The 22,734-nt window shown below is 61.7% G+C and overlaps 11 protein-coding genes across 11 annotated transcripts; 4 read left to right on the top strand and 7 right to left on the bottom strand.

The window, feature by feature from the left end:
• Positions 1–26: 26 nt before the first annotated feature.
• Positions 27–1,125, bottom strand: PAN0_030c6224 (mitochondrial carrier; the record flags this gene model as incomplete). Its single annotated transcript, XM_014798337.1, has 2 exons — positions 27–877; positions 969–1,125. 2 exons carry the CDS (start codon positions 1,123–1,125, stop codon positions 27–29), a joined length of 1,008 nt encoding a protein of 335 aa, XP_014653823.1.
• Positions 1,126–2,690: 1,565 nt separating this feature from the next.
• PAN0_030c6223 (glyoxylate reductase) lies at positions 2,691–3,917 on the bottom strand (the record flags this gene model as incomplete). The annotated part of the gene is made up of 3 exons (XM_014798336.1): positions 2,691–2,878; positions 2,978–3,099; positions 3,163–3,917. 3 exons carry the CDS (start codon positions 3,915–3,917, stop codon positions 2,691–2,693), a joined length of 1,065 nt encoding a protein of 354 aa, XP_014653822.1.
• A 210-nt stretch (positions 3,918–4,127) lies between these two features.
• PAN0_030d6222 (uncharacterized protein) lies at positions 4,128–4,862 on the top strand (the record flags this gene model as incomplete). Its single annotated transcript, XM_014798335.1, has 1 exon — positions 4,128–4,862. The coding sequence occupies one exon, from the start codon at positions 4,128–4,130 to the stop codon at positions 4,860–4,862; it is 735 nt and encodes a 244-aa protein (XP_014653821.1).
• A 41-nt stretch (positions 4,863–4,903) lies between these two features.
• On the bottom strand, positions 4,904–5,953 carry PAN0_030c6221 (NAD dependent epimerase/dehydratase; the record flags this gene model as incomplete). Its single annotated transcript, XM_014798334.1, has 1 exon — positions 4,904–5,953. The coding sequence occupies one exon, from the start codon at positions 5,951–5,953 to the stop codon at positions 4,904–4,906; it is 1,050 nt and encodes a 349-aa protein (XP_014653820.1).
• Positions 5,954–6,377: 424 nt separating this feature from the next.
• On the bottom strand, positions 6,378–11,153 carry PAN0_030c6220 (pleiotropic drug resistance ABC transporter; the record flags this gene model as incomplete). The annotated part of the gene is made up of 1 exon (XM_014798333.1): positions 6,378–11,153. The coding sequence occupies one exon, from the start codon at positions 11,151–11,153 to the stop codon at positions 6,378–6,380; it is 4,776 nt and encodes a 1,591-aa protein (XP_014653819.1).
• A 1,345-nt stretch (positions 11,154–12,498) lies between these two features.
• PAN0_030d6219 (cytosolic Fe-S cluster assembly factor nubp1-A) lies at positions 12,499–13,602 on the top strand (the record flags this gene model as incomplete). The annotated part of the gene is made up of 1 exon (XM_014798332.1): positions 12,499–13,602. One exon carries the CDS (start codon positions 12,499–12,501, stop codon positions 13,600–13,602), a length of 1,104 nt encoding a protein of 367 aa, XP_014653818.1.
• A 121-nt stretch (positions 13,603–13,723) lies between these two features.
• PAN0_030c6218 (pre-mRNA cleavage factor cfi subunit) lies at positions 13,724–15,559 on the bottom strand (the record flags this gene model as incomplete). Its single annotated transcript, XM_014798331.1, has 1 exon — positions 13,724–15,559. The coding sequence occupies one exon, from the start codon at positions 15,557–15,559 to the stop codon at positions 13,724–13,726; it is 1,836 nt and encodes a 611-aa protein (XP_014653817.1).
• Positions 15,560–16,348: 789 nt separating this feature from the next.
• On the top strand, positions 16,349–18,562 carry PAN0_030d6217 (PLP-dependent transferase; the record flags this gene model as incomplete). The annotated part of the gene is made up of 1 exon (XM_014798330.1): positions 16,349–18,562. One exon carries the CDS (start codon positions 16,349–16,351, stop codon positions 18,560–18,562), a length of 2,214 nt encoding a protein of 737 aa, XP_014653816.1.
• Positions 18,563–18,603: 41 nt separating this feature from the next.
• On the bottom strand, positions 18,604–19,854 carry PAN0_030c6216 (nuclear pore complex subunit; the record flags this gene model as incomplete). The annotated part of the gene is made up of 2 exons (XM_014798329.1): positions 18,604–18,871; positions 18,944–19,854. 2 exons carry the CDS (start codon positions 19,852–19,854, stop codon positions 18,604–18,606), a joined length of 1,179 nt encoding a protein of 392 aa, XP_014653815.1.
• A 232-nt stretch (positions 19,855–20,086) lies between these two features.
• PAN0_030d6215 (uncharacterized protein) lies at positions 20,087–20,920 on the top strand (the record flags this gene model as incomplete). The annotated part of the gene is made up of 1 exon (XM_014798328.1): positions 20,087–20,920. The coding sequence occupies one exon, from the start codon at positions 20,087–20,089 to the stop codon at positions 20,918–20,920; it is 834 nt and encodes a 277-aa protein (XP_014653814.1).
• Positions 20,921–21,000: 80 nt separating this feature from the next.
• PAN0_030c6214 (GMP synthase) lies at positions 21,001–22,632 on the bottom strand (the record flags this gene model as incomplete). Its single annotated transcript, XM_014798327.1, has 1 exon — positions 21,001–22,632. One exon carries the CDS (start codon positions 22,630–22,632, stop codon positions 21,001–21,003), a length of 1,632 nt encoding a protein of 543 aa, XP_014653813.1.
• Between the last annotated feature and the right edge of the window lie 102 nt (positions 22,633–22,734).

The raw sequence follows: 22,734 nt of genomic DNA, 5'->3' as shown, positions 1-22,734 counted from the left end.
AGAGAGAGAGAGAGAGAGAGGAGAAATCAGTTGGCGACGCGCGTGTCGTCGAGCCTGGGCGCGCGCGACTTGTCGACGAGCGCCTTGAACTGTTCGAAGAAGAGGAAGAGGAGCGTGGTTTGGGGCTGGAGACGCAGCCATGCGGGGGTCCAGCCGCGGAAGAAGACGGCCGGGCCGTCCTTTGCGAGCGCGTCGCGGATGACGGTGCCCACACCCACGCCCGAGCCCTTGAGGTTCTGGACGCGCGACTTGACCACGTCGATGGGCGTGCACATGGTGGTGCTGAGCGTACCTGCGCAGAACGACGCCGCTGTCTGAAGCACGGGTCCATCGGGCAGCACATCCAGTCGCTGGAGGATGCCCTTGAAGAGATCGTACGAGCCGAGCTGCGAGATGTTCATCACGACCGAGCGCACCACGTTGGGCGCGAGGCCGCGGAAGAGTGTGGCGGCGCCGTCGTCGCGCACGATGCGCACGAGGCCGTCGATGCAGTTGCGGTAGCCGTAGCGCGCTTCACGCGGCTGGTTGAGGTCCGAGCACATGCGCACCAGCACGATCTCGGCGGGATTGCCCACCACGCCCGCCACCGCACCCGCGGTACCCGAGCACAGCGCCAGCTCAGCGGTCGTAGGCGCGGTGCCCGAACGCGCCGTCACGCGCGTCTTCATGTCCTCGTACACCGCAAACCGCGTCACCGAGTAGGTGAACTGGCGCAGCAGCGTCGCCGTCAGGCCGTGCCACAGACTCGTCACGCCCTCGGTGCGCACCGACTGCACCATGGTGCGCAGCATGCCCTGCTTCACCGTCGCCGTCTGCAGCCGATACTTGGTCAGGTCGAGCGGATGCGTGATGCTCGCCGCACAACATCCTGCCGCGCCTATTTAAGCCACGCCAAGCCAAAAGAAGAAGACAAAGCACGTCAGTTTCCCCAGCCATCCCAACCGCGACATCGTTGGGGAAATACGCACCTCCGAGCCAGAAAGGGTAGGATTTTGGGGCAGCCTTGTTGGTGGACGAGGAGGAGCCGACGGCGGCACCGGCGCCTGCACCGGCAAGAGCGCCCTTGGCCGCGTTGAAGGTGCCCGAGTTGGCACCGGAGGCGGTGGGGATGCGTAGCGTCGACATTGCGCAGAGCGAGCGGTCTATCTGAGAGAAAGTGCGGCGGACAGTCTAGACGATGCGAGCGGGGCAGATGCTGGCGATCGAAGGGGCGAAGCACGAGTCGGGAAGGGGGAGCGAGTGAGAGCAAGCGATGGCAGCGAGGGAGGAGGCAGCTTTATATCTGGCTCTGCCCGGGGGAGGGGGGCTTCCGACGCGAGCCGGCTGGGCGCGAGTGTCTGTGCGGGTGGGGGTGCGGAAATCAGGGCGAGTGGCGAGGCAGGGCGAGGCAAGGCAAGGCAAAGACGGCAGGCGGAGCAGCAGCAGCAGCAGCAGCAGCAGCGGTGAGAGCCCGGTCGCGTCGGCATTCTCGCGCAGCACGGTCGACCCCAAGGAGAGAGCCGGAACGCACCCGAACGAACGCTCACAACGCACGGCACCCGCTCAGCCGGCCACGACTGGAACAGGGATCGGCGGAAGTATCTCGTCTCGCGCGTCGCCCTCGCTCGCCACCTGACTCGACGAGCTGCTCTCGACTGCCCAGCCTAGCTTTCTCTCTCTCTCTCTGCCAGCAACGGATGCATCCGACGCTGTGCGGAATCGATCTCATCGGTAAGCTCACCCACGACGTAATCGATGCGGCACATCTTCGGAGCATCCGATAATGTCATGTTGGGATTGCTCGTATCGCTGCCATTATAGTTGCAGCATGAAAGCACGAAGGCGGCGCACCACCGCAGGCGCAGCGTCGGCTTGGAGCGTCTAAACGCCGCCTGCACGATCGAGGCCGACATGGACGGGCATCGCGTCCTAGCGTCTGAGCACGAGCCATGCTGCGATGCAGGGCAAGGCGCTTAAGCTCGAGCTGGAGCAGGCTGTTGGGGCGGGAGCGCGAGATAAGCGCAACCCATCCGACTTGGACAGGGCTCACCCTGCAGCAACGCGCAGCAGCGCGCATCCCAGAAATGCGGGGTAATCGAGGGTCCAAGCGCGGCCCTTTCCCGATTGCCATCCCACCGATCCCAGCCTCGCCATCGCCGCCGATTTTGCGCTCCAACCTAACAAAATCCAAAAAAGCGCATTTTCGGTTTAGAGGTGAGGGGTCTCGAGAGACCCTGGCAACCAGCTGCCTTATGAGGAGATTCGAGGCTCCACCAGCACACTGCGAAATGCGGACCATGCCGAAGCTGCGCGGAAACATCCGCATCTCCTCCTTCCCCGCACAACACACTCGCCCAAGTCGAAACGGAAACATGGATCCGGCCTGGTTTAGAGTAGGTGATGAGAAGCCGCAATACACGGAGCACGAGGAGCACGCGGCATGCAATCATGGCGGTGACCGTGCAACACCGTCTCAAGTTGGCTTATCGATGGCGAACCGTGATGGCGTCCAACACGCCCGCTGCGACCTATCTCCGCCTCCTCCGTCGTGCCTTTCAAAGCTCGCAAGGAGAGTTCCGCCGCCGTTCGACCCTCGCGCCTGAATTCACTCCTCCACGGCATTGGCACTGACACTGGCATTGGTCTCCGCGTCGAGCGACAAGAAGTCGGCATGAATACCGGCCCAGGTGGGGGAAGGAAGGGCGGGAAATTTAGAGCTCGGCGTCCATGACGGCTTCTTTGCCGTGCTCGTCTCGCAATCCCAGTGCGCCAAGCACATTGTTCATGGTCATGTCCGCCATGGCCTGGCGCGTCTCGGTGGTGCCGCTGCCGATATGCGGAAGCAGGGCTACCTTGTCGCGGCAGTCTGGTGCAAGCAGTGGATGACTCGCCTGGATGTCTGTACAAATTACAATACCCCGTATCATGTCAATACCGGTCAGTAAGCGGACATGACGGGCTGCACGGATACCTCGGCGGGTTGGTGTTCGGATCTTACCTGGTTCACCTTCGATGACGTCCAGTCCGGCACCTGCGATGCTGTTGGTGCGCAGCGCTTCGGCCAGTGCGGCTGTATCCACCGTCCCGCCACGCGAGGCATTCACAACGTACGCCGAGGTCCTATCCCCCCAAAACCGTCAGTTCTTGCTCCTTCTCTTTATGGTCCGTGGGGCGGGCACTTACTTCATGGCGGCGAGGAACTCCTTGTCGACAATGTGCTTCGTGGTCGGGTTGAGGTCGACGAGCACAAACACCACATCCGCCACCTCGGCCAGCTGCATCTTGTCCACATTCTCCACTGCGATCCCCTCCACCGGGAACCCGCCGCGCACGAGCGAGCCAAAGTAGCCGTCGGCCGCATCAAACTTCCTCGGCCTGGAGGTGGTGTATACGAGCCGCTTGGGTTTGAAGGGCACCAGCAGGTTGGCTAGTGACTGGGAGATGTTTCCGAACCCGAGGAATCCGATCGTCTTTCCAGCCATGCTCGGGCCCATGAAGCACGTGGGTGTCCACGGGAAACTGGGCCACCTACCTTCCTGCACGGTACGCAAGGCCACGGGCACCTGTCGCGTGACCATAAGTGCGAGCAGCAAGCACAGCTCGGCCACTGCATCGTCGAGAACTCCCGGGGTATTGCCCACACGGATGCCGCGCGACTTGACGAGTGCAAGGTCAATGTGGTCGTAGCCCACACTCATCGTGCTGACCACCTTGAGCGACGGTCCGGCTGCATCGAGGAACTCTGCATCCACGTGTTCTGAGAGACAGATCACCGCGCCGGATACACCGGGGAGGTGGGAGAGCACCCAGTCGCGCGAGGGGGCTTGCTCGCCCTCGTCGTCCGGGCGGGTGATGAGCTCCACTTTGCCAGCTGCCGCGGCGGCTTTCAGCACCGAGGTCGGCATCGTGCGACAGACGAGGATCTTGGGCACCGGCATTGCGATAAGGTAGCGTGTGGCGAGCTGATCGTGGAGGGTGAGGAAGCTCGATAAGGTGTGGCATTGCGGACGTGACAGCCGGGATATCGACGCGGGGGGAAAGCGCGGAATTCACAATCGACGCGGGGGAGAATCCCACCTTCGCGCACACATGTGGAGGCTTCCGAGGCTATCACTCTGCCAATCACCCCCTCACCATCTCTCCACAGGATGGCAACGTCCATTGCCGCTTCTCGTAGCGTCGCACCGCCACGCGAGCTGGTGGGTGTAATTGTGGTGCTTCTCTCCCCGCGCACGCCTTCTGATCGGCGTCGGTACGATGCACTGCAGCAGCTGCGGCGCGAACACGACCAGGCCTATGCGCGCTGGCTTCCACACATCACCCTCATCCCGCCCTTCATCCTCTCCTCTCACCAGCCCAGCTCTACCGGCGACATCTTCGCCGACCTTGTGAGCAGTAACGCCCAAAAGCTGGATCGGATCAAGCAGGTCGCGGCGGAGGTGTGTGCACGGTATCATGCACACGCGCTGCGTCTGGACCAGGTGGCGACATTCCCGCTCCGCGCATATACGAATGTACACCTGCGTCCAACACCCACCAACTTTACCGACCGATCCACACCCTCGCGCAGTCAAAGCTCAGCTGGAGAGGACACATCTTCGCGCCGGATTGTGCAGCTGCAGGTCGAGCTCAAACAGGCAGTCCTACCCGTCGTGGGAAGCGCAAGGTCCAGGCGCGAAGTGTGGAAACCCCACGTCAGCGTCGGTCAGGCACATGACCCAAGGCAAACTTGGCAGCTCTGTACTGCTGCCGAGGACCTACTTTCCGAAGGTGGTGAGGCAGCATTGACGTGCGACGTCGACAGTGTCCAGCTCATGCTCAAGCCCAAGCGCGATCCAGGCCCATACCACCTCCACTACTCCTTCCCGCTTGCTCGCGAATGAAAAACGTCGCATTGCCATTACCGAGCTGGGATGCGAGCAGTCTACTTCCAGTCAGCACGTTGCTCGAGTTCAAGCAGGCTATCGAGCGACTGCCTCAGCGTGGTCTGCCAGTCCCTGAAGCGGATGCCCAGCGTCTGCTCGGCGGGCTTGGTGTCGAGGCTAGCGATCGAGTCCAAGTCACGCAGGCTCTCGCTCGCCTCCTTCCATCCCTTGGGCAGACGCTCCTGCAGCTGCGGATACTCGGCGGCGATGAAGCCCACCGCATGCGCCCACGTGAACTTGCCGCCGCACAGCAACCACCTCTTACCCATCCCGTCATCCTTCTCCGTGGCGGCCACGTGCGCATCGCCCACATCGCGTGCGTGGCAGAAGAGCGGCAGCCTGTCCTCGGGCATCTGGTCCGCCCCAGCCACCAGCCCATAGATCGTCTTGCTCGACGTGTTGAGGTTCGCCAGCGTCACGCCCGGCTGCAGCGTGGGGCCGTAGATCATGGGCGGATTGATCGCCGCGATCTCGAAATGCGGCTTTTCGTTGGACACGTAGTCCCACGCCGCCTGTTCGGCGAGCTTCTTGCTCACCGAGTACGAGAAGGCGCCGGCTCCACCGGCCGCCAGTGCGTCCTCGTACGATGCGGGGTTCCAGTGCTCGGCGGTGTACGTGTAGCCCGGACGGTTGGGTCCGCCCTCCTTGAGGCTCGTCACCGCCGCGAACGACGAGGTGATGACGATCTTCTTGACGGACTTCTCGTGCTTGGCAAAGCGCAGCAGGTTCAGCGTGCCCTCGACGGCAGGGATGAGCAGATCGCGCTCGGCGTCCTGCACGTTGAGCTGGTACGGCGAAGCAACGTGGTGGATGATCTCCACGCCGCGCACTGCCGGCAGAAGGTCCGATGTCGCCGTGTCCGCCACCTCGACCAGCTCGATGCGCGAGCGGTCCGCCTCAGAGAGTCGCGCGAGAAGCGCGTCTTTCTTGCTCAGCGAGCGCAAAGTGCCGCGCACGCGGTAGTTGGCAGGCGATGCAAGGACCGCATCCAACACGTGCGCCGCCAGGAAGCCCGTGATGCCCGTGATGAGCACGAGTGGTCCAGCCATTGTCCTTTGCTTTCAGTAGAGAGGCGGTGCGGTGTGTCTGAGTGTCGAGACGCTGATATGGAGATGTAGGTATATGTGAGCAATGTTGAGGTGGAGAGCAAAGACGCAATCGCAAGCCAAACTCGTAATCAGCCAAATGGCCGCGCGCTCGGGCCATCATCACGGCGGAAGCTCGGAGCGGAGCAAATTCGCAATGCCGCCTCCATCCGCGCGATTTCCGTAACGACGGCAGTTGACACTTTTCCCCCCTTTCATCAACTTGCCCCTCGCTGCGTTCCTCTTCGTGAGCACGCTACTTTCAGCGCAAGTCCGCCACCGATCACACTCGCAACAAAAGATTGACAAATGCATAAATTAAGCAGAGAGCGGTGTAGGAGCAGAGTGACATCCGGAGCCAATTTTGGGAGAATGTAGGAAAGCACGGCTAGACCTTGGTCTGCGGGCCTTGCACGCCGGCGGCTGGGAGAACGTTGGTGGCCGGCAGAGGCTGGGCGGCAGCGTCGTTGCCCGCGCCCTTGGCAGCCGCCGAGGTCTCGGTGACTTTCTCGTCGGCCTTGTCCGTGCCCTCGTCGGCCTTGGCCACGACCTTGTTGTTGTCGGCCTTCTTCCAGTCCGAGAGCTTGAAGATGCGGAAAAAGTAGAAGAGGGCAAAGCAGAGCGCAATGTTGAACAGGATGTACGCGCAGATGAAGCCGAGGTCGCGGAAGCGGTTGGCGGCGTTCATGTCGATGGTGCGCAGGTAGTCGTCGCCCACGCGGAACTGGCAGTACTCGCACGTGCCGTTGGGTCCGTCCTGATAGTAGCCCGTGCCGAGGTTGGGTCCGTCGAGCGTGGTGACAAAGTTGGCGAGGTACTGTGCACACGTCTGGCCCGACGGTGGCGTGATGGCGTTGAGCTCGTTGGGCGCACATCGAACGGGACGCCCCGTGAGCACCGATCCAAGCATGCCCTCCACGAGCCACGTAAAAGGGCTCAGGTAGAAGAGCCAGCTTCGCCAGAAGTACGGCAGCTGCGGAGGAGGCTGCACCACGCCGCAGAAGACAATGACAAACGAGAAGAAGGTCGAAAAGAGGATCGAGGCGATCATCGGGTTGGGCGACATGGCCGCGATCGCCGCCGCAAACGTCTGGAAGTAGATCTGGAAGAGCATGTAGAATCCCCACACCGTCGCGGCCGTCTTGGATTCGTGCGGGAAGTCCAAGAAAAAGTACCAGCAGATCCAGAAGAGCGTACCGCCCAGCAGGTTCCACGGCATCTCGACCAGCAGCGCCGACCACACCGCCACCCACCAGCTGTACATCTTGGACGGCCGCTCGCGCACCTCGTACAGCGCACGGAACTGGATGAACACCGGCTGCAGCTGCTGCGACAGCGACGTCGAAAGCACAAGCGCCATGAAGACGGCAAAGATCTTGTTCTGCAGCGACGCACTCGTCTCCTTGGATCCCTGGCCGTAGAACGACGAGCCGATGAAGAGACCAGCGATGATGTTGAGCGCGAGCTTCGAGATGATGTACGTCGTGTCGCGCCAGTAGTGCGTGAAAGCGCGCTTGAGCACCAGGCGCACCTGCACCGACAGCGGCTCGGCGTACTCGCGTCGGCCCATTATCTCCTCCTCGGCGGTGACGGTGTGATCGGCACCGGACGCGTCGATCTGCTCCAGGCCCTGCACCATGTCCGAGTACAGTTCCGAGTCGAGGAAGAGCTGGTGCCAGTCCTTGTCCGTCGAGGCGGTTGCGCCTGCACCGATGACGTCGAGGATGTACTCGGCAGGATTGTCGTCCTCGCCGCACGTCTTGCCCGAACGCTTGCCAAAGTAGTCGATGAGCTTCTGCGAGTTGTGGCCAATGTCGCCAAAGTAGGTCGTCTTGCCGCCCTTCTGGAGCAGGAGCAGACGGTCGAATTGGTTGAACAGCTCGCCCGAGGGCTGGTGGATCGTGCACAGGATCGCCTGTCCCGCGTCGGCGAGCTTGCGCAGGAAGCGCACGATGCTCCATGCGGCCATGGCATCCAGACCCGACGTGGGTTCGTCCAGGAAGAGAAGCAGCTTGGGCTTGGCAGCCAGTTCGACGCCGATGGTGAGGCGCTTGCGCTGCTCGACGTTGAGGCCCATGCCGACTTCGCCGACGAGCGCCTCGGCCCACGACTCCATCTCGAGCATCTTGATCACGTTTTCGACGTAGGCGAGCTTGTCCTCGCGCGGCGTCTCGCGCGGCTGTCGCAGCAGCGCCGAGAACTGCAGCGCCTCGCGCACCGTCTGCGTCGCCAGATGCACGTCCTGCTGCTGGCAGTATCCCGTGGACGACTGGAACGACTTGGGCAGCGGTGCGCCGTTGACGCTAAAGATGCCCTTGACCACACCCGTGTCGGTGCGCTGTGCCAGCACGTTGAGCAGCGTGGTCTTGCCCGCACCCGACTCGCCCATGAGCGCCGTCATCTTGCCCGGCGCCACGAAGCCCGAGACATTGTTGAGCAGACGGCGCGGATTGCCCTTGATCATGACGTCGTAGTTGACGTTCTTCCAGGCGAAGACCGAGGTGGACGACTCGAGCTTGGCCACTGCGTCGTTCGAGTCCTGGTGGTCTGCGTTGGCGTCGTCGGCGACCGGGTCGGGCGAGACGCCAGCCACGTCACCCGCCTCGACATCGCCCGACGCCTTGGCAGCCTGCACGACCTGCTTGGGTGCCGAGCCGCGCTTGAACACCATCACGCCGCCCGAGGCGGTCGGGTCGCTCTGGAACTCGGACGCGACAAAGTAGACCATCAGGAAGAAGATCCAGAAGGCAATCACGATGCCGGCGTTGCGGGCCGAGTTCGAGTAGTAGTACTGGAACGACGCGGCCAGGTACTCGGAGCCGTTGATCGTCTCCTGTCCCGGGCGCGCCGAGGCGACAGGGCATACCTTGTTGGCGGAGGCGACGTTGGCGTATGCCGGACCGTAGGGGACGTAGTTGCCACACGGCACGTTGAGGCGGCGGAACTCGTTGGTGAGCAGGATCTCGAACGCAAATGCTACGGGGTTGCAGTAGCTGAGCCACTTCCACCACACGACCATCGACGGACGCGGGATGACGTACCCGGCGTAGAGCGCGAGGTCGATGACGGCCAGACCGCCGATCATGGTGGCGAGCGACTCGGACTTGGTCGCAGCGGCGAGGCAGCGGAAGAAGGCGACCATGGTGAAGCTGATGAGTGCGGTGACGCCAAAGAAGACAAAGAACTGGTCGGCGGTGTAGGCGAGTCCGGTCATAAAGTAGATGAGGATGTCGAAAAAGATGAGCGTAAACGTGCGGATGGGGATGTCGAGCAGCGTGTTGGCGATGGCGTCCGAGAAGGGATGCACCATGGCGAACCTTCTCTGCCGAATCACGATGGGGCGCTGCGCATAGCCGGCGGTGATCTCGGAGAGTGCGGTGAACGAGTTGTAGAGGAGCGCAAAGAAGAGCACGCCGCCGCGCGAGAAGAAGCCCGAGGTGTTCTTGGGCATCTGGTAGAAGACCGAGCCGGTGATGAGCGCCTGGAAGATGCTGGCGAGCGTGATGACGAGCTGCGTGGCGAGATCGCCCCAGATGATCTGCGCACGCCTCTTGATGGCCAGCCGGATCTGCATGGGGAGCGAGATGATGTACGCGCTGCCCTTGCGCGAGTGCTTTGCCTTTTCCTCGCGCGCCACCTGCTTGTAGTGCTTGATGGCGTCGTCGTCGACACTCTCGCGCAGCTCCTTGAGGTACGCCTCGACCTCGTCGTGGTTCTTCTTGCCCTGCGGCGAGTTCTGCCAGTAGCGCGCCATCTCGTCGGCGGTTCGAGGTGCACGATCCTCAAAGCCCTCGCGGGTCTTGCGGCCGAGCACGTCGGTACAGGCGACGAGGTAGTCGGCGGTGGTCTGACGGTCGTGGGGCACATAACCCATCTCCGTAAAGTAGTCGGCGGCTTCGGAGGTGGGGCCAAAGTAGACCTGCCTGCCTTCGTTGATGACGAGCACCTTGTCGAAGAGCTGGGTGAGGCCCTCGCCGGCCTGGTAGATGGATGCGATGGTGGTGGTGTTGGAAATGTCGGTCGAGATGCGGAGCGACTTGACGAACTCGAGCGCGGTGCTCGAGTCGAGGCCGCGCGACGAGTTGTCGAAGAGCGCGATCTTTGCGCGCGCGGCAAAGGTCTCTGCGACGCTGACCCTCTTGCGCTCGCCGCCCGAGACGCCGCGGATGAAATCGTTTCCGACCTTGGTGTTGTAGGTGTGCCTGAGGCCGAGGATGGTGGCGAGCACCTCGACGACGGTCTTGACGTAGCCGTCGCGCGTGTTGGTGTCCTGGCTTTCGATCAGGTCGAGTCGACGACGTGCCTGGGGTGCACGTGTGGCGACGGCGAAGGCGAGCGTCTGCCAGACGGTGAGCGTGGGGAAGTGCACGTCGTCTTCGGGACAGTAGACCACGTCACCACGCAGGCGTTTGTCGATGACGGTGTGATCCATGCCCTGGTAGAGGAGGGTGCCGTCGATGGACCTGAATCCGTCTCGGTAGGAAGCGATGCTCTTGAGGAAGGAGGTGCATCCTGCGCCGGGGCGACCGAGGACGAGGAGCATCTCTCCGGGCTTGACGCAGCCCTCAAAGTTGTCGATGATGGTCTTGACGGGCGGGCGGAGGATGGACCTGAAGTTCTTGATGGCCTCGAAGGGCTTGAGCGGGAGGGAGCCGATGGTATCGCCAATGGCGTAGCCGGTGCCGAGGCCGGTGACGGTGAGGTTCTGCCAAACGAGACCCATCTGGCGGCTCTCGAGGTTGGCGCCCTGTGCCTGGTCCATGACGTGGCGGAGGAAGCGCTCGAGCTCAAAGTTGCCGTTCTTGTCAAAGGGGTCGAAGCCGAGCGCGGCCTCTCCGCCGTCGGTGGTGCGGGTGCGGGCGCGGAGCGAGTGCTCGGTGAGGCGACGGGTGAGTTCGGCGGTTCCTTCCGGGTCGAGCGAAGCAAAGGGAACGCTGCCACGACCGCTCTTGGTGCGCTGGATGGGAGGCATGGCAGGCGAGGGCTGGTTGGAGCTGCTTTCGGGGGACGAGTTGTCGGCGTCACCAGCATCCGAGGTGGCAGCGTTGGTGGTAGCAGCATTGGTGGTGGCAGCACCGGTGCCGGTGCTGTGGATGTCACGCTCGCTCACCGCCGCCGTGGCGATGGCGGGTGCCGGCTGCGAGGCATGACCTTCGGCCTCCATGATTGCGCAAGATGGTGTGGATGGCACCACTCGAGCGTCTACGGGGATGTAGAGGGGATGGACGAGGGGGAGGATGGATGAGGACGGCAAGGAAGGGGTGCTCAGCGCTCTGTCCTCATTGTCGATGTGCGGCTTGCGCAGGGACGAGGAGTGGATTGGAGGCTCGACAGTGTGGGCGGTTTGCACATGCCGTTGGAGCGCAGCGGGAGGAGGTTTCAGATGTGTGGAGCTGGCTGGAGCTGGCTGGCTGAAGCAGGAGCTGTGCCTGGATCGCGTCGTTGTGTTGATGTTTTCCTCTTCTCCCGAAAAAAAAAACACAAAATAAAAAGGGCTGTCAGGCAAGGCAGCCTCTCGGCTCGGGCTGTTTTGTCACACACGCCGCTCGCGCATAAAATATAAATTCCTTTCGCTTGCGGAAAGAAATCCACGCGAAAAAAAAAGAAAACCGCTCGCACCACACCTCCGTGGAGATGCGAGTGCGAGTGGGCTCGATTGGTAATGCTCCGCCCTGGCCATGTGGCCGTCCGCCTTGTCTGGGTTAAATAAGCTTTGATTCCGATCATCTTGACAGACGCGCCTGGCAGCTGTTCACCGAGAGCACATGCCTGAAAATATTCGAAAGCGTTATTCCGAGACCGCGGAGCTTTGGTTTCTAGGATGGGTGGATAGCGGGCTGGGCGGTAACCTTGGCGATGGCCCGTGTGTGCGGTCACCACGCAGCGCTACTCCGAGGCCACAGCGTCTCGTTCGCCGCTGCACAGACGATCTCCCTCTGCACCGTCCGTGCCTGTTTGCAGTCCGTCGTTCTTTCGGATGTGTGCTGTGCAGCGTCGTGCAGAAGGCCAAGGCGTATCGCTCGGCTTTGCCGCGGACCACAGCTTTTTTCGACCGAACGGCGTGCAGCGGAGCAACCAGAAAACAAAAAGGGCTCGATTCGGGAGCCACCGCTCGGCACCTGCTGCAGAGATCCGCGGATCGTCCTCCCAAAGCTCGTGCCTTCGCTGCGTGTCTCGTCGGCTACCCACGGCCCCCATCGATGTGCACACTCCAGTGCGCAATGGCACGGCACCGCAGCTGGGGGTGGGTTCAGCTCCAACACTCCGGACCTTGCAGTTCCGCAAAGCAGCTCAGACGGGCATCAATTTTGGTGTCCTTTTTTGTACATTCGATTGAGATCTGACACGAATAAGATCGGCTGGCCGATTGGATCCAATCGGCCGATGCGGCTATCAATCGGAGATAGCTGCTTATGCAGAGCGCGAAGCGAGTCACGGCTGAGCCTTGGCTTCGACATTCGATTCGCCACTTTACCGGGTAACCATCATCTCTGCACATTGAACACACGATGCTGGCGGTGGATCATCCCCCTACGTCAGCGCTGGCGTCGACCGCATTGGGCGCCGAATCGATCGCGCGCGCGTTGCCTGACCAGGTTCCCGAGAATGCACCGGCGCACTGTCCCGGTACCGAGTCCGAGCAAGCTGGCAAGGCGGATGCATGTGCTGGCTGTCCGAACCAGGACGCGTGTGCTTCGGCACCCAAAGGCCCCGACCCTGATCTGCCGTTGATTCAACAGCGCATGTCGCGCGTAAAGCACAAGATCCTCATCATGTCCGGCAAGGGCGGTGTGGGCAAGAGCACGTTCACCGCGCAACTGGGCTGGGCATTCAGCTCGCGCTTCTCCGCCAGCTACGACGAAGACCAAAAGCACGAGGGAGAAGAGGAGCAGGAGAAACAGGTGGCGATTATGGATATCGATATCTGTGGACCCTCGATTCCAACCATCCTGGGCTTGGCGGGTCAGAGCATTCACTCGACCTCGCAGGGGTGGTCACCTGTGTACGTGTCGGATAATTTGTGTGCTATGAGCATTGGATTCTTGTTGCCTTCGGCATCGTCGGCGGTGATTTGGAGAGGTCCCAAGAAGAACGGCCTCATCAAGCAGTTTTTGAAAGATGTCGATTGGACCGCGGGGCTGGAGGACGAAGATGCACCCACCGATTCGGCATTGATCGACTACATGCTCATCGACACACCACCGGGTACATCGGACGAACATCTGTCCATCGTATCGTACCTCAAAGACTCGGGCATCACCGGAGCAATCTTGCTCACCACACCACAGGAGGTGTCGCTGCAGGATGTGAGGAAGGAGATCTCGTTCTGCCGCAAGATGAACGTCCCCATCCTCGGCGTGGTGGAAAATATGGCCGGATTCGTCTGTCCCAGTTGCACAGGGTACAGCGAGATCTTCTATCCCAGCACTGGCGGCGCAAAAGCGCTGTGCGACGAACTTGGCCTCAGGTTCCTAGGGTCGATTCCATTGGATCCACGCATTGGAAAGAGCTGCGATTTGGGCGTCAGCTTCACAGACGAGTATCCAGATAGTCCCGCCACCAAGGCGTACCTAGACGTGATTGAAAACATCCACAACCTCATTGAAAAGTAGCACACTCCCCAACTTCAATTGTAATCCTAGCTCTTCATTATGCACTGCTTCGTAGTGAGTGTGCGTGTGTGGATGTGATGCTGTCCATTTACTAAGCGGTTAGGGAAGGGGGGAGGGGAGATTAGATGGCCGACTTTTTGGCTGGTGGTTCTTCTACAATGTCCAGCGCCGGTTCGAGGTCCGACTTTCTCTTCCTCGCGGCGGCGGTGGATGCGGTGGGTGTGGCAGTACGGCTGGTGCTACGTCTCTTGACGCCCACACTGGCTGTTCGGCGATCCGCCACGCTATCGGTTAAACTCTTGGCCGAGTGGTGGCAGCTAGCATGGTAATAAATCTCTGCGCCGTTATCGTCGACACGGATGGCGTTGAGCCAGATCCACTCCTCCTCGTCCTCGCTCCACTGGCTCTTGAACGGCTCCTTGCAAATCCCGCACGGTCGCGCCGCCACATCCGCATCGCTCGGCACAACCACAAACGTCTTGGCGAACTTCTCCTTTAGCGCCTTGTCTTGTGCTGCACTCAGCGTTGTTTTCCCCTCGCCATCGTCACCTGCACCAGAGCGAGTCGTACGTGCACTGTCGTCGAAGCCCCCGCGGATAAAGGCATCGAGTCGGTCGAACCACGAGCGCGACTGCCCGCGCGCCGCACTGTCCTTGGCCCGACGGTTCTGCGTAAAGTGCCAGTCGAGATGATCGTCCATGCGCGCCTGAGCTTTCGCGCCCGCAGGATAGCGGTTGGCACACTGTCGACACTGCTGCGCAAGATGCTTGTGCAGGATCAAGTCGTACCAACACGCCGGCTCGCGATTGAATTCGGCGCCCGAGATCTTGATGTCAAGCGAGAGGATGGCATTCACATAGTCTTCATCTTGGTCTCGCTCCACGGGCGGAGGTGTGGCAGCCGCAGTGGAGGGCGTGGAAGATCCGGGTAAGAGACCCGCCTGCATGAGCGAGGCGATCAGCGACGATGCCGCGTTCGGTGGCGCTTGTCCGCCGTTGGCTGCGGGTGCAGCGGCTGCCGGAGGCGCGAGCGAGGAAAGACTGGCGAGCGCACCGGAGAGACCTTGTGGCAGTGAGGGACCGGGGGGCTGAGCCTGCATCGTGGCTGCATGGCCGGACGAATTGGACTGCTGCGATGCGGCCGAGAGGCTGTCGAGCTGCGCATGGATCTGGGCCATTTCTTGATTGGAGAGGTCGGCGGTGAGGATGACCTGCTTGAGCTGTGCGAGCGAGTCGACTCTCTCGTGGAGCGACTGGTCCGCCGGGTTGGCAGCGAGCGCCTGGCCGTCGATGGCGAGGAGCCTGTCGATGTTCTCGATGGCTTTGGCCTTGGACTTGGCGGTGCTCGCGCGAGGGTCTGCGACGGGCGCGGCATGAGCAGCGTGCGCAGCGCTGTGCTGTGGCATGCCCTGGCTGCCAAACAGCGCACGCTCGATGCTCCACTGGGCATTGTCGCCGAAGAGCGGGCGTGCGCCTGGGCCGGCGGTCTTCCAGGTGGCGAGGAGTTCCTCCATGCGCATCTTGGTGGGCTGGTCCACGAGGCGGTATGATTCGAGAAAGATCGGAACGATGCGTGCCGCCCAGAGCTGAGTGTAAGGGTGACCAATGTTTTTGGAGATCGAATCGAGCGTGTAGAGGGCGGGGAGGCGGACGGAGGGGTGCGAGTGCATAATGTGGTCGTCGAGGCACTTTGCTACGACGGCCGACATGGTTGCGGCGTGGTCGTGTGCGATGACGGTGAGGTTGGTGATGATGGGCTTGGAGTTGAAGGTGAGCGACTTGAGATGCGAGTTGTACATGTTGGCGAATGCGTTGGGGTCGGTGCCGATGGCGAGGTTGGGGTCTGGTGCGGCCATATGCGGAGGCATGGCAGCAGGTGCGCCGTAATGCGGCTGCTGTGCGCCATACTGGGGCGGGGGAGGAGCGGCATAGCCATGCTGGGCAGGAGCGCCGTACATGGCGACGATGCTGAGGGAAGAGGGGGGGAGCAAGGGCGGATAGCGAGCACTTCAACGAGGCTGTTTCTCTTGACCACTACGCACGGATCGCTGAGCAGGGATGCGCGGAATGCACAAGCAGGGCTGCACAAGCACGGCGGGCAGCGAGATGAGGTGCTGTGCCAGGCGGGCTCACCACTGCGAGGCAAAGAGACCAGCAAGGATCAGATCAGCGCGGCGGGGGATCGAACGTGGACCTGGACGTAAGCGTAGACGGATCACGGTCACAAGAACGCAAAAGGCTTGTGTTTACGGCTCTCAAACACTGTGCAGCGCAAGTGGAAAAGGGTTGACAAGGGGGATGCGGCTGTGAAGCCAGCGTGCTCAAGCAGAATGGGCAATGAGAAGCACGATACAAGGAACCAAGAGGCTATGGATGCGCAGCCTCGACGTCGGGGGGGTTTGTGGATATGGTTGAGAGGGAAGCGGTGAAGCGGACGTTGGCATCGAATTTGGCCGACTTTCGACAGTGTGCGGATTTCGTCAGCGCAGTCCAGATGGATTTTTTGGCACTGTTAGCTCGCCACACTTGAACATGTCGGCAAAAAATGATCTGGAAGAATCGGTCCGCGTGGGAAAGAAAAGCGGCAGCCGGTGAGTCATTTCTCCTCGACTGTCACACACTGTCCCACACACAAAGAGAGCGGAGGAAGAGCGGCGATAATGCAGATCCACACGACAGCGCCCTGATTGGCCACTCCACTCTCCACTCTCCACCACCACCACCACCACCATCTCCTGTCTCCCACAATGCAGCTCGCCACTCCGGTGCCGCTGCCAACCGCACCGCCACCCTCGGCGGGTGCGGCTGCCGCGTGCAAGAAGGACTTGGCCGTCGGCACCTCCATCCCCGCCAACATGCCGCACGCCGTCTCGGTCTCGCTTCCGCTCTGGAGCGACAACATCGACTACGAGGAAGGACGTCTCTCCAACGCCATGGAGACCGGCTACCCGCGCTTCTTCATTCATCGCTCCATCCAGCGCCTCGGATCGCTGCTATCCAAAAAGTTCGCCCGTCCAGACGAAGCATGCATCCTCTTCCCCTCGGCCAAGATCGCAGACCGATGCCGCGACTACATGCGCACCCTCGCCGCATCACCCTCGCCACTCCCCATCCGCATCGTCCGCTTCTCCATGCTCGAACACTCGGCTTCTGCTCCGGACGCTACTTCCAGCTCCAGTTCCAGCACCGCAGAGCACGTCGCCGACCAGCTCGACGCCACCCACCACCACGCCTCCAGCACCACCGCACACTACATCTTCATCGTCTTCTTTCCCGCACATCTCTTCCCGCTCGCAAAGAGCTTCTGGCAGCACACTGGCGACGGCATCTCCAGCAGGCAGGCCGATCGCTGCCTCTCGCTCCTCGAGCACTCGTCCCGAAATGCCGACCAGCACGACGTTGCCAACAAGCCCGCTGCAGCTGACACCGCGCCCGCACCCGAATCGGCAATCTCAAACTCGACCGACGACATGTACAAAAAGTCGGCAGGCAAGCGCTTCTACAACCGCTACACGCGCACCAACAGCCACACCGCCACGCCGTCGCCCAATTCGAGCGCACCTCAGACTCCGTCCAGCAGCGGCATCCTCCAGCGCCCCTCCACGGCGGGCGAAGATGCTGCTGGCGCTGCCGCCGTCGCCTCGGTCGAGCCCGTGTCGTCGGACCTGGTGACGTACGTCGAGGAGCGCTACGGCCGCAACCTGCCGCTCACTTCGGCACCCTCGGCCAAGCTCGCGCTGCGTCGCAGGATCGCCGGCACGCTGCTCTCGGACCGATCCGAGCAGTCGGCCACCGAGGCACCGGGCGACCAGGTGGGCGAGTCCGGCCGCACCGGCACGGGCGTCACCGAAGACGACGTCTTTCTCTTCCCCTGCGGCATGTCGGCCATCTTTCACGCGCACCAGCTCGCCATGCGTGCTGCGCCCCGGCTCGTGCGCGCCGACAGTCCGGCGGATGCGCCCCCGCGCGCGGTGGGCAAGAGCGTCTGCTTCGGATTCCCCTACACGGACACGCTCAAGATCCTGCAAAAGTTCGGTCCCGGCTGCCACTTTTACGGGCTTGGCGTGGACGATGATCTGGATTCGCTGGAGGAGCTCTTGCAGACGCAGCAGCAGCAGCAGCATGCGTCGGGGTCGGGGGAGGCGCCCGTGTTGGCGTTGTTCTGCGAGTTTCCGTCGAACCCGCTGTTGCGTTCGCCGAATCTGCCGCGCATCCGTGCGCTCGCCGACGCGTACAACGTGCTGGTGTGCGTCGACGAGACGATCGGCAATTTTGTCAACGTCGAGGTGCTGCCGTATGCGGACGTGTTGGTGAGCTCGTTGACCAAGGTGTTTTCGGGCGATGCCAATGTGATGGGTGGCAGTCTGGTGTTGAATCCCAAGGGGCCTCACTATGCTGCGCTCAGGGAGGTGATGCGCGAGTGGTATGAAGATACGTACTTTGACGAGGATGCGATCTTTATGGAGCGCAACAGTCGCGATTTCATCCGACGCATCGTGCGCATCGATGCCAACACGCGTGCGGTGACCGAGATGCTCTGGCGCGCAAAAGAGGACACGCACAAGGGGGTGGTCAAGCAGCTCTTCTATCCGCGCTATCAGACGCCGGAGAACTACAACGTCTGTCGTCGACGCAAGGCGTTTACGGAGCTAGGGGCAATGGAGGGTGATGGTGGAGGTGGATATGGCGGGTTGTTTTCGATTACGTTTGCGAGCGAGGCGGCTAGCAAGGCGTTCTACGATACGCTGCAGTGCGCCAAAGGACCCAGTCTCGGCACCAATCTCACGCTCGCCAGCCCCTACACCATCCTCGCCCACTACGGCGAGCTAGAGTGGGCGGCGCAGTTTGGCGTCGAGCGCGGTCTGGTGCGCGTATCCGTTGGCCTCGAGGACCAAGCGTTTTTGCTCAAGATGTTTGGCGACAGTCTGGACGCTGCTGCCCGAGCCCACGCTTCGGCCTAAACTGCAATACACTTTTGTCGATTGTATAGAGAGTGTGCGAGCTACTTTTTCGATTTCGACGATGACTTGGATTTGGGCTTGCACTCTTCGTGCACGTTGGTCTTTGCAATGAGTGTGACGGCGTTGGGGGAGTTGATTGGTTCCACGGCATCGGTGCCCGTGGCGATGAGCAAGACGTGGCCGGAGGGGTCGAAGGCGGCAGCTGTGATGGTGGAGTCCAAACGCGGGTACTGACGAATGCGCTTCTTTGCGCCTGCGTCCCAGACACTCGCCACACCATCGCCGCCCAGACTTGCGAATGTTCCGTGCCTGCGCGTGCAACTTCGATCAGCAAAATCGTTCCTTCAGCTGAAGTGAAGGGCGGAGGGAGTGGGAACTTACGTGGGGTGGAAAGCAATAGCGTGGACGGGGTAGACCGTATCGTAGGGTCCTTCTTCATCGTCCATAGTTTCACGATGGCATTTGAAGGCGTACTTGAGCGCCTGAACCGCCGGTTTGGGGTTGAAAAACTCGACGGCGATTCGACCTTCGATGCTCGACGTTGCATAGCCGTCGCCGGAGGGCATACATCGCACATCGCGCGCCATGAACTTGAGCGACGACTCGCGTTTCTGGTCCGGCTCCCAATCGCGGTCCTCCACCTTCTCCCCCTTCTTCTCCCTATCAATCGCAGCACGCAGTGGGACCAGGTCGTAGACGTATACGTGTCGTCCAGCCATCCCAACCACCAGCCTGGGTGTTTCATCGCGCTCCGCCAACTTTCCCCCTTGCGATGCGGTTGGCAGTGGCCCGGCCTGGACGCTGGCAAAGGCTGGTGAAATGTCCATCGCAATCACCTTATCCGGCATTCGGAGTGCCTTGATCCCCTCGCCGCTATGCACATCCCAGAACCGCAACGTCCTGTCCGCCGATCCGGAGACGAGCAGCTGCGTCTTTGCGCACCACCGTAACTTCAACACCGCATCCTCGTGTTTACCCACAACCATCGTCTTGCCCGTCCCCAGATCGTGCAGCCGCACGCGCCGATCCACGCCTGCAGACGCAGCGATCGTATCGCTCACAAAGCACACGTCAAGCACAGGCGCCTCGTGCGCGAACGTCTGCACCTTCACAGCGCGCCCATCGTCGAGCCGGTAGTGGTGCACGCCATGGTCCCAGCTGGCTGCGAGGATGCTAGTCGAAGTCGAGGGGGTGGGCGAAAACGCCAAGGCAGAAATGTTGGCGGTCGGAGGGTCAGGAAAGACGATGTCCGATGGAGTAGGCGAAGAGCGCGATGACGATGGTCGCGACATGTTGCTTAACGATGAGCAGGGATGGTCGTTGGTGAGCAGAAGAGGTGTTGGTTTGCGCGCCCAACAAGAGGCCAAAGAGGTGTTGGTCGAAGAGACGCGTTGAGCGCGAAAATCTATCAGTGTTACATCGATGCAACGTACACTGAGAAAAAAATCTCGCTGACCATCTTCACTTCTTCCAAGTCGACGCCTTCTTACGCTCCACCACATCCACCATCACCTGCGTGCCATCATGAGCACACTGGCGCCACGAGCGGTGCGAGCCGCCCTCACGCCTGCCTCGCTGCGGAAGGCCGGACCTTCCGTACTCCCAGCTGCCCTGACCCGCGCCTCGATCGCACCGTTGGCGACTCGCCACCTCTCCTTTACACCGCACCGTTGCGCTGCACCGGTCAAGCCGTCCAAGCCGGAGCCTTCTGCCCCCGAAGGCCCCTTGCGGGACGAACAGATCTCGGACGCTTCTGACTACGTACGCCTCGTCGACCCCAAGAGCGGCTCGCTCGCTGGGCCCTTCCACACCCGTACGATCCTGGCAAAGCTCGACCGCACCAAGTTCTTCCTCCAACAAGTGGCGCCGCCACAGCCACACCGTGCAACCATCGAGTACAGCCCGCAAGATGCAGACAAGGTGGATGTGTCGGCGCTGGTGCAGTTTCCCATCTGCAAGCTCATCGACAAGAAGGACGAGTTCGACAAGCAGCGTGCCATCAAGCGACGCACCTCCTCGTCACCCGCAGCGGGGAGTGTATCCAAAGAGGTCCAGCTCACGTGGTCAGTGACACCCAACGACCTTACGCACAAACTCAGCAAGGCACGCAAGGAAATGCTGCGCGGCGCACGCATCAACGTCGTCGTCACAACCAAAGCAGGCGGAAGAAAGTACATCAAGGGTCTCGATCCCAAGCTCGACGCACAGCGACAAGAGTTGCTGCAGAGTATTGAAACTTTCCTCTGCACGAGCGAGGACGATCCCCAAGCCGCACCAATAGCCCGTCGTCTCCAGGACGTAGACTGGCAACGTGGCGGATCGGCCGCAGTCATGTCGTTTGAGTGTTTCCGAAAGTAAAGCAATAACAATCTCTCTTCTATTGAGCTGTCATTCTGAAAACGGGCCTGAAAACATATACATTTGGCAAGATGGGGGGTTTAGAGCCACTCGATGGTGGCGGGGGGCTTGGACGAGATGTCGAGCACGACGCGATTGACGCCCTGCACCTCGTTGGTGATGCGGTTCGAGACCTTGCTCAGGAACTCGGGCGGGAAGGGGAACCAGGTGGCCGTCATAAAGTCGGTCGTGGCCGCAGCACGCAGAGCAATCACCTGGTCGTACGTCCTCTTATCACCCTGCACGCCCACCGCCCTCACGGGCAGCAGCACCGCAAACGCCTGCGAGATCTGGTCGTACAGTCCCGCCGCCCTGATCTCCTCGATGTAGATGCTGTCGGCGTGCTGGAGGATCTTGACCTGCTCGCGCGTCACCACTCCAAGAATGCGAATCGCCAGACCGGGACCGGGGAACGGATGCCTGCCCACCAGATGCGCCGGAATGCCCAGCAGACGTCCAAGCGCACGCACCTCGTCCTTGAACAGCTCGCGCAGCGGCTCGATCAGCTTGAGCTTCATATCCTCCAGCAGACCGCCGACGTTGTGGTGCGTCTTGATGGTCGCCGACGGTCCCTTGAACGAGATGCTCTCGATCACGTCCGGGTACAGCGTGCCCTGGAGGAGGTACTCGAACTTGCCCTTGGCCTCCTGCGGCTTGCCCGCCGCGAGCGCCGCCGCCTCCTCGTCCTCGGCCTGCTTCTCGAGCTTGGCCACCTCGGCCTCGAAGACGTGGATGAAGGTGTTGCCGATGATCTTGCGCTTCTGCTCGGGGTCCTCGACGTCCTTGAGCTTGGTGAGGAACTGCTCCGAGGCGTCGACGACGGTGAGGTTGACGCCGAGGTCCTTGGAGAGCATCTCGTACACCTGCGCCGCCTCGTTGGTGCGCAGCACGCCGTTGTCCACCATGACGGCGTGGAAGCGGTCGCCAATCGCCTCGTGCATGAGCTTGGCGGCGACGGACGAGTCGACACCTCCGGAAATGGCGCCGAGCACCTGGCCCTTGGGACCGACGATCTCGCGGATGCGCTTGATCTCCTTGTCGATGAACGTCTCCATGGTCCAGTCGCGGCGGCAGTGGCAGATGTCGACAAAGTTGTCAAAGAGCTCGACGCCGCGCACGCTGTGCGTCACCTCGGGGTGGAACTGGACGCCGTAGATGGGCTTGGACTTGTGCGCCATGGCGGCAAAGGGGGCGGTGGGCGTCTTGCCGATGACGACAAAGTCCTCGGGCGCCTTGCTGAGCTGGTCGCCGTGCGACATCCAGACCTGCACGCTGCCCTCCCAGTTCTTGAAGAGCGCGTCGAGGTGGGGCACGCCGTGCTTGACCACCTCGACCTCGGCGTGACCGTACTCGCGCTTGTCGTGCGGGTCCACCTTGCCGCCGTGGTTCCAGGCGATCTCCTGGAGGCCGTAGCAGATGCCCAGCACGGGCACGCCGGCGGTGAAGACGTCCGGGTCTACGCGCGGCGCGATGTCGTCGTACACCGAGTACGGCGAGCCGGAGAGGATGATGCCCTTGGGCTTCCAGTCCAGATCCTTGATCTTCTGCGTGCAGGGGAGCATCTCGCAGTACACGTTGAGCTCACGGCATCGTCGCGTGATCAGGTGCGAGTACTGCGACCCAAAGTCGAGGATGAGGATGGAGTCGTACTGCGAGTGGATGGCCTCGGACATGTTGGGCGACGAGCAAGTGGATGTCTATCGAGACGCGGTTGCTTGGGACCAGGAGCAGGTGGGTACGGCGGACGATGTCCAAGAAGAGAGGAAGCAAGCGGC

This window comes from Moesziomyces antarcticus (genome assembly GCF_000747765.1).
Source record: "Moesziomyces antarcticus DNA, scaffold: scaffold_v10030, strain JCM 10317, whole genome shotgun sequence".
In the NCBI taxonomy this organism is placed as follows: domain Eukaryota; kingdom Fungi; phylum Basidiomycota; class Ustilaginomycetes; order Ustilaginales; family Ustilaginaceae; genus Moesziomyces; species Moesziomyces antarcticus.
The sequence above is the reverse complement of the archived record's forward strand: the minus strand, read 5'-3'. Positions and strand labels throughout refer to the sequence as shown.